Below are 8,798 nucleotides of genomic sequence, written 5' to 3'. Positions count from 1 at the left end.
GTATCATCCTCGGGAATAAAATAAACACATACATGATTTCTTTTTCTTACAAATAAATTTATTAATAAATATATAACGGGACCATAAAAAAAGAGTGGTCCAAGGCACAGATTCTTCAAGTCGTCCGAGCGAAACGCATGAACTAGATCGAAAAATTCTTCCTCTGCTATTCCAATGTTTCCTTTCCAGTTTTTGGCAGCAGGAACGATAAAAGACCGCAGGCTAAACAACGAGAGAGTTTAGGGTTTAAAAATAGACAAATTAATATTAGTATCATTGAGTACTTAAATAAAATTGATACTTAGATTATAAAAAATAGAAAAAAGTTGAATAATTTTTATAAAATTAAATTTTTAAAATAAGTGGCGTAAGGAGTAAGAGTAGGCGTAAGAGAGCTAAAGTAAGGGCGTAAGCGAAATAAATTATTTTTATTTCCTACTCCTACTTTCTTGTTTCTATTCTTACTCCTATTGTAGACGGGCCTTTATAAAAGTTAAAAATTCTTTTAAGAGAAATTTAAAAATTCGAGCCCATGTTAGAATTGGGAAAAGTTTTACCGAATAAAAAGGCGGCGAACAACACGATGGGAACCACACAAGCTAAATCGATCAGATAACCAAACACTAAGTTGCCGACCAAAGCGCCTAGCCGGCCCATCGTCAGTGACAAAGCAGCTGCCATTACTCTTTAAAAAAAAATAATATCTGATTAATAAATCTTTTCGTTAATTGTAAATAACAAGAGCTCCCGATTCGCTCACCTGAGATTCGTCGGAAACATGTCAACAATCACGCAATAAACTAAAGAGATCCCGAGGGACGTGAGGGCTTCGAACACGCACGAGAGCACCAGATTCTGCATCGAGTTCACCACGTAGTAAAAACCCACTGTTACCGCGCCGGAAACCACCAATGACATAACTGAAATGAACGTTTCGTTTAAAGATTATAAATTCCAAATTATAAAGATCCTAATTATTCTATACAAAAAATTTGTAATATCTAATATTAATAAGATAGTTGTATAATAAATGTTTAAAAAAACAAAATTGTAATTATTAGAATTTAATCTACTCTGGTTCCAAAAACAAAGTATCTATTTTCCAAAAAAATCTACAATTTTTCAAGAATTATTTTATCTGGAAAAATCAAGAAATTTTTATGGAATTTTGTTGGAAATCGGAAAATTTTTTAAAACATTTATTTTAAAAAGTTGCATCTAAAAATTCTCTAACTTTATCCCAATTTTTGAATAAAACTGTCTGAAAGATCAGAATTTTTTTAGCAAGATTTGAATAAACATTCTCAAAAATTAAAATTTGATCAAATGTTAAGAATATTCTCGTGTCATAACTTTCATTTCTTAACTTCGCTTTTAATCTCAAAGCTGTTCCGAATTCGCTTAGTTTATCACTCACTCAAGAAGAATTTGGCTCCTAATTTATGTACGAAGATGGGCAGAATAATGGAGCCGGGAATGCATGCTAAGCCAATGTACACGGTGTGCAGATAAACAGAGGGTGCGATGGTCGAGTCACAACCATAAGGATCAAAGATGGTTCCATTGTCTGTCAGAGCGGACACAATGCATACCGATGTAGTTTCGCCGGGTCTTGTGTGTTCGAAGTGTTCAAATCTATCAAGAGAGTGCAACATACAAATGACAGATTGGCATCAAAATATTAAAAGAATAAAGAAATCATTGCAGATGAATCAAAATAGCATCTTTTATTTTTTGCGATTTTGATATTTTAAAAATCTAATCCTACACACATTTTCTTTTCTTATAATTTTATATAAAAAAATGTTTTGATTCAAGAAGAAAATCAATCTGGCGGAAAAATTACCTGGTGAACAATTCCGGGAACCAGACCATTAGCGTGTAATAGCTGCTGGTGAGCCCAAATTGAATGGCACAGGCGATTATCGTGTTGCGCAAATAAGGTGGCTTGCAAAGTGCGCTCGTCAGATCTTGTATTTCCATAAAGAGGACTTTCAGGTCCTTCCGCTTGTGTAGCTTAAGTGTCCTGGTGCTCTTATCTTGGTGCTTTATCTTTTCCTGTAGACATTTCACCTGAAGCAAAAAAAAAGATTTATTAAATATTTCGTAAAGCCACCGTATCTTATTTATTTAACAGTCTCTCTCTTAACATTCATTAAACATTCATTAAACATATTTAATTACTATTTAATATTGTTACGCTGTAATTACTTGTGTAACAGCCCCAAGTAAGAAATTTAGACGCGTACTAATATCTTGATTATCATTTCTTGAATTAGGGAGGCATAAGAGAGTTTAGAATCACATCTGAGGACTTTATCTAAAGATTTATTCTACCTAAAATAGAGAAAATATTTATTATTTCTATCATAAAGTTAAGATCAAGGTACTGTTACCGGATAGGTATCGGGATCAGCGCCGGTGTTTTGCGAGTAGATCCACTTGAACACCTCGAGGGCCGCGTCGGTCTCGCCGCACTCCAGTAGAAACTTGGGGCTCTCCGGAAAAGCAAAAAGCCACAGACCGAGCATGAGCGACGGCAGAGCACAAAGTGCGACGAAGAGATTCCAGGATTTGAAGTAAAATGTCTCGCTCTTGTACATGATGAAGTCCATGGGGATGATTAACCAAGCGATCACTAGAAAACGATTCAACCATTTTCGAAAAGAGCTTAACAAAAAGATTAATGGAAGATGTAAATTACTTACGCGGTAAGACTATCACGCCGATCGTCCAGAACATCTCCATCCAGCAGAGAACGCGTTCGCGGTACTTTGTGGGTTGAAATTCCCCAAGATACGGGAAGCAAATACCCATAGCCCCGGTCACGCTGCATGAAGATCAAAACTTTGTGTTAATATTTAAAGATGTTGTCAAATATCTCTTTTATATCTCTCTATGTCAGAATGCGTAAAATTTTAATTTAGATTTTCTAACGACACATGTACATGACAAAAATTTTCCGATAAATTTAAAAATAATTTTTTCTTTGTGAAAATATTGTCAAAGTCCTTATATATTCAAAGTAATAATTTTTTTATCTAATATTCTTCAACAGAAGATCTTAAAAATTGAAATGAGTGGCAATTTTTGAAAAAAAAAATTGACTCGAAATTAAAATCAAATCTGCGGATACTAACGCGAAGCCATTGAAGAACCGGAAAACTAGGAATATCCAAAAGTGCTGAACGAACGAAGATACAATGCCCACGATGCCGTCCATCAACAACGTAGCGATTAACACAATCTTCCTGCCCTTTGTGTCAGCCAGGCATCCCCAAAAATATGAGCCGATTACCATACCTGCCAAAATATGTCTCAATATATATTAGATTAATTTCTTCTAATAGATCCTCTCTTAAATAAAATCAATGTATTATCACCGATAAGTGATTTTACTTATAAGTATAGCGCTATAAACAGCGAAATCTCATTGAGAAGAGTCAGTTAGTGATAGTGACTGATTTTTTGATGAAATCTTCCAATCAGCGAAATATAAGACGGAGGAGCAACTGCGAGTGCTTTCACTGAAGATCAACAAAATGCTTGCTGATCTTTAATGAAATCTTATTTTACTGGGTTTTACTGCTTCAGTTTAAGAAAGTAACATCTAAATACCGACCTAGCATAGGAGAGGCAGTTAGCCAACCCTTTGCGGTGGAGTCCATTTGCAGATCGCATTGCGCCGCTGGAAGCACAAATGAGAGTATCGTCACGCCAATCGCTGTGTCCATGTAGATCAGGCCACAGATCGCCAACAGCATGTAATGAAATCTTCCGAAACCTGACGCACATGTTGCATTTAATAAGACTGATGATTAATGTGTCGCGATCAATTTCGGAATTTTTTAATATTTTTCTCCTTTGCTTGAGATTTTTTTCATTCTATAAAATGTATTATTACATTAATTTTTTTTTAGATCTTTAGATTGATGAATATTAATAAAATTCTGACATAAATTATAATATAAATAAAATTGTGAGCACTTTAAAATCTTCAATGAAATTCTTACCTGTTACGGTAATTGCATGCTCGAAGTCGGCACCTCCGTCTGCCAGGAAGTCGAGTCCTGCAATAAAAAAAGAAAAGACGTACGTCATAAATAATTTGTAAATATAAATAAAATAATAAAACATAAATAAATAAAATTAATTAACTGTAATATTTTAAGAAAAAGTTTTTGCATACGTGTAAGTCTTATCAAGCGACCTTCTTTGCATGAAACTTTGATGAAGACACGATTATCAATAATAAATCAATCATTTTTAATTTCTCTTTATTTCTTATTCTTAATTCTTCAAATAATCCAGAGTTATCTCAAAAGAGCAGCCTTTTAAAAACACCGAAAAAAAAACTCACCCATGATCACCGCTCAAGTCGCTGGACGTCCTGAAGGTACTCGCGGGCCAGAGGTTTTCTTTCGGGGATATGCCGTCGCAGTGCCGTCGCTTCCTGGTTCTGCTGCTGCAATTGCCGCGGTATTGTTCCTGATGAAGCTCCGCGTTCATTGGTAAACGCAAGGTGGTATCCTGCCGGCGTCGCTGCCGTGAATTCCACCTTCCTCCCGTTCGTTTCCTATTCTCCTGATGTAGAACCTGCGTTGATCGAGGATGACAACTTGTGAATTGGACTTTTTCGATTTCTGTAAAGTGGAAGAAGGAAGAGAAGACGGTTTCGGCGCGTAGCCCTTACTCTCGCAATCGCGACCGAGCGAATGATTATAGACTATGAATCGCGGAGCGCATCTTGACTTCCGGAGCAAGCCTGAGGCTGGCTCTAGATAAGATATCATCCACCTTCGCGAGAAGAGGGGCTTCGGGAATTTTCGGCTTTTCCCCAAAATGATAAATCGTGACAAAAAAAAATGCGACTCAACGATATGCAAAGAGATTTAATAATAATTAAAAGAAGAGGAGAGAGAGATAAAAGATGCGACAAAAACAATTTTGACAATTCCGATATTAATCTAAAAAAAAAGATTAAACTTATAATTTTACGTTTCTAATCTATTTTTTTGTTTGAATTTATCAATAATATATATAATCTAATATTATTTGAAAAGCACGCATATGTTTAATTTATATTTGTATAAGTTGAAGAAAATTTATACATATAAGAATTAAAATTTTATATTTGAATAAATATCTTGTAGCCTGAGGGGCTCATTTATGTTGACCTCTCTTTTCTTTCTAACTTTTCTGTTTTCATTTCTTTCTTTCCTCTAACATTAATTAATGAAATACATTTTCTATATCTTTTTTTTCTGTTAATATGGTATTTTCGTTGGTTCTCGGCGCGACTGTTACGTAAATATACGTAACAAAACGTCTAATGTAAAATGATTGTTATATTTATGACGCGAACTCGTACACGTGTTATTTATGATCTGAGTACGCGGAAGTCAGTTTATTTGATTGTCATTCGTCGTAATTTCACGCAAAATTGTGTCGTACATGTGACATGTGCTTGTTGCGTCATCAATTTATACGAGCTTTAATCATGATAAGATACAATGAGAGATCACATCTTCTGCAGCATCAATACGAGAGACCAATCTTATGTATTAATTTTTCAAACAATGGCATATATTCATCATTGATATATCTGTTATTTATCATTATAAATAATTATTTAATTATAATTCGCGACTATATAATTTTCTTCGCAAGATTTAATGCGTAAATCAATTGTTTATTTATTTTTACACGTTAATATTTAATCATTTTATCGTTACATTTTATCGTTTATTTATTTTTACACGTTAATATTTAATCATTTTATCATTGTATCAATGTATATCTAAAATATCTAATTCTTATAGGTGTCAAATATAGAACGTGAAAGATGACGATCTGTATACCGAAGAATAAATTTCAAGATCACAAAGATGATTTGATCAAGTTATTGATAAATCGAGATATAATTAATTACTTTCTAAATCTCTATCAATAATTTTGTAAAAATAAAAAAAAAGAATTCTCGAGAATTTCTATCTCTAAATCATAAAGATCATACATCAAAATTAGCCGCACGAAATTTTACAAAGCATCACGCTTCTCGAACGTGACACCCCGATAACTTACAATATTCGTAAAAAAACAAAACTCGTTTCGTGACGTTTGAGAAAAAAATATCACCCGGCTTAAAATCGTGGCACATGAGAGGCGCGAAATCTTCACTCCCCCATTTTCTACGCGTTATTTGTTTATCGCGCGCTTCTCTTGGCAAACAGCAGATTTATTATCTGTGGCAATCGGTGGCTGTGATGGCCGATAGGGAAGTATTTAAACGGTGTTCTACACATTCAATCTCGCCTACCTATACGCGATTGATCTCAAATTCTCAAAATTTTCCATGATAAGACGATATATATGAAAACAACGGTCATCTCCTCGTAATAAGCATGAAATAATTGCGTTTTTTCCACATACGAAACGTGGGTCAGTTCAATGTGCAATATCTATCATTTATTCGCAAGCGATAACGCGCTTGCATATTCGGCCGCGCAAGATTTTATTTGCTGATCCGCAAAAAAAAAAAAATTTTTTACATACGCACTTAAAAATCGAAGGATAAAATCTCTATTTTAAATCGAGAAACATTAGTCATCGTCTTCTTATCGTGTCCAATCGAGTGCTATATATTTTCCCTGATTTTCCCTGATTACTGATAGTCGTTGAATCTTCGTCGAGAAAATACCGAAATAATTTTTCTAGTTTCTCAAATTCATCCTCCTCTTAAGAATACCCGATGAAAAAAATCCATAAATTCATCAATTTTTCTCACTTGTACAAATTCTGCTTTTCCTAAAAAAAAAAAAAAAAATTATTACAAGAGAATTGAAACATATATTTTATATATAATTATGTATATTTATATTTGATTATATATTAATTCTTTTTTTCTCGAATAATATCTTGCGTTATGTTTTTATGACTTAATGAGAGATGTTAAAATTTTTCATTCTCATTTATGGAATGTTACGTGTGAAATAAGAGAGTAAAATTTTAGAAAATATATGTAAAAAGAAATTGTTTTTTCGATATCAAAAATATATTAGAATCCTTTTTGTGATCTGGTTTTAATGCTTGATAATAAGACAGGAATTTTACTCTAATCAATCGATCGATCCGTATGACACCTGATGTTGATAAACACACATATTACAAACACATCGACGGCCACGTGCGAGGTATTCGATTGCGATCGCGAGTAGAAGAGCAAAAATAGAGGATACGTAGATGCATGCTGTGATTACAATCATTCGATGACGCATTGTTTAAATTTAAGCCGATAGCGACAAACATCCCGTCATTCGGAAACAATTGATTAATCGTATTATCTACTAATTGCGCGATGACGTAATTAATTGTCGAGAAAGCACAAAGCACAATCGTGATACATCGTCGAGAGAGTGAGAGGGGGGCAGGAGCGAGGGGAGATTATCCGATCATTAACATTGCGAGCATTAATCCTTCATAATACTATCGTTATCACGGTAAAGATTACTTTTCTTTGATTACCATCTCATTATCATATCGGTAAGTCGTTGTATTTTCTTCCACATTTGATTTGGATATTTACAGTAAATATTGTCTAAAATTAAATATTGTTGTTAAATATTATCTGGTGTTTTTAATACTATCCCTTTTACGGTTTGGCAATTTTTATTATACTTTCTTTATATTGATACTTTGTATTGGTCTAGATATAAAAATTATTATTACAGAAAATCTCGGACTCTTTCTATCAAATATTTGACTTTATACTTATGTGTGTATGTGTGCGTTTGGTAATTTAGAATGAAATAATTAAATATAATTGTAATATGAAAAAATTTATAGATTTTTATTATTATACATACTCTAAATAGAAAGAGTGAATTTTATTATATATATATTCTTTTTCTTTTTAAATTTATTAAGATTCATAAAAAATCGAACATGTGCGCGGAATAATTGACAATGCCTGTCAATTATCGTAAGTTTCAATTATTGTAAACTCATAATTTAATTGTTTTAAAATTTGAAGAATACAAATATAGGTTTCTATTTTCGAATTCAATGTTACATATTTGAAATATCAATAATAAGCAAACAGAAATTCATTTCTTACCCTCGTTACAAGTATCACGCCAAAGAGAACGTAGGAGCGTCAACCTTGAAGTACGGAGCCACAGAACGCTCTTCGGGATCTCCTCGACGAGGATATTCTTTCATGGGTGACAATGCGACCTCGGACACTTCACTACTTTTGGCGGCCGCGACCCTAACTGCTTCGAGTACAAGCGTGATATTTGGGCGAATATGTGCCAACAGCAAGGAAACGCGCAGGGTCGACGATAGATTCTTCAGCACCATGATAGGATCCTCTTCTGAGAAACAAATCGCATCGTCATAAATATCAAAATTAGTCATTTTTTAAATTAAAGTTCTGTTTTAAGTAAAATTATTTTCTCTTAAAAAAAAAAAAGAAAAACTTTAGATAAAAAAAAAGTTACAAAGTTACTATTAATTAACTGTCTGAGAAAAAAAAAGATTGACTTTAAGAGAATGAATTTAATTTTTGTCTCGCGTTAAAAAATATACATATAATGGATAGAATAGAAGAATAAGTTGTATACACACATTTTATTAAAATAAAAAAATTTTAGTGAAATCGTTAGTATCACAAGGTAAAAGTAAATAAAAATAAATATATATATATATAAATATCTGATTTAGTTCTTTAAAAAATTCCAAGTCTTATGTAATTGTATCTTATCTAATCAAATTATAAGTATCAATCAATAATTGAT

The 8,798-nt window shown here is 33.0% G+C and overlaps 1 protein-coding gene across 7 annotated transcripts; it reads right to left on the bottom strand.

The window, feature by feature from the left end:
• Positions 1–36: 36 nt before the first annotated feature.
• On the bottom strand, positions 37–8,323 carry LOC126856856 (synaptic vesicle glycoprotein 2C-like). 7 transcript variants are annotated; one of them, XM_050605759.1, is made up of 13 exons: positions 8,117–8,323; positions 6,788–6,807; positions 4,361–4,643; positions 4,014–4,070; positions 3,623–3,784; positions 3,141–3,303; positions 2,709–2,830; positions 2,397–2,638; positions 1,847–2,073; positions 1,418–1,635; positions 761–920; positions 558–685; positions 37–222 (listed from the first exon to the last, which is right to left on the bottom strand). In XM_050605759.1, the coding sequence occupies exons 3-13, from the start codon at positions 4,362–4,364 to the stop codon at positions 167–169; spliced, it is 1,539 nt and encodes a 512-aa protein (XP_050461716.1). In that variant the 5' UTR covers positions 4,365–4,643; positions 6,788–6,807; positions 8,117–8,323; the 3' UTR covers positions 37–166. The 7 variants fall into 7 exon arrangements, with proteins under 7 accessions (XP_050461716.1, XP_050461717.1, XP_050461721.1 ...); XM_050605760.1 differs by having other exon boundaries at positions 4,361–4,596; XM_050605764.1 differs by lacking the exon at positions 6,788–6,807 and having other exon boundaries at positions 4,361–4,596.
• Between the last annotated feature and the right edge of the window lie 475 nt (positions 8,324–8,798).

The sequence above is a fragment of the Cataglyphis hispanica genome, chromosome 19 (assembly GCF_021464435.1).
Source record: "Cataglyphis hispanica isolate Lineage 1 chromosome 19, ULB_Chis1_1.0, whole genome shotgun sequence".
In the NCBI taxonomy this organism is placed as follows: Eukaryota; Metazoa; Arthropoda; class Insecta; order Hymenoptera; family Formicidae; genus Cataglyphis; species Cataglyphis hispanica.
This window is presented reverse-complemented; position numbering and strand designations above follow the sequence as displayed.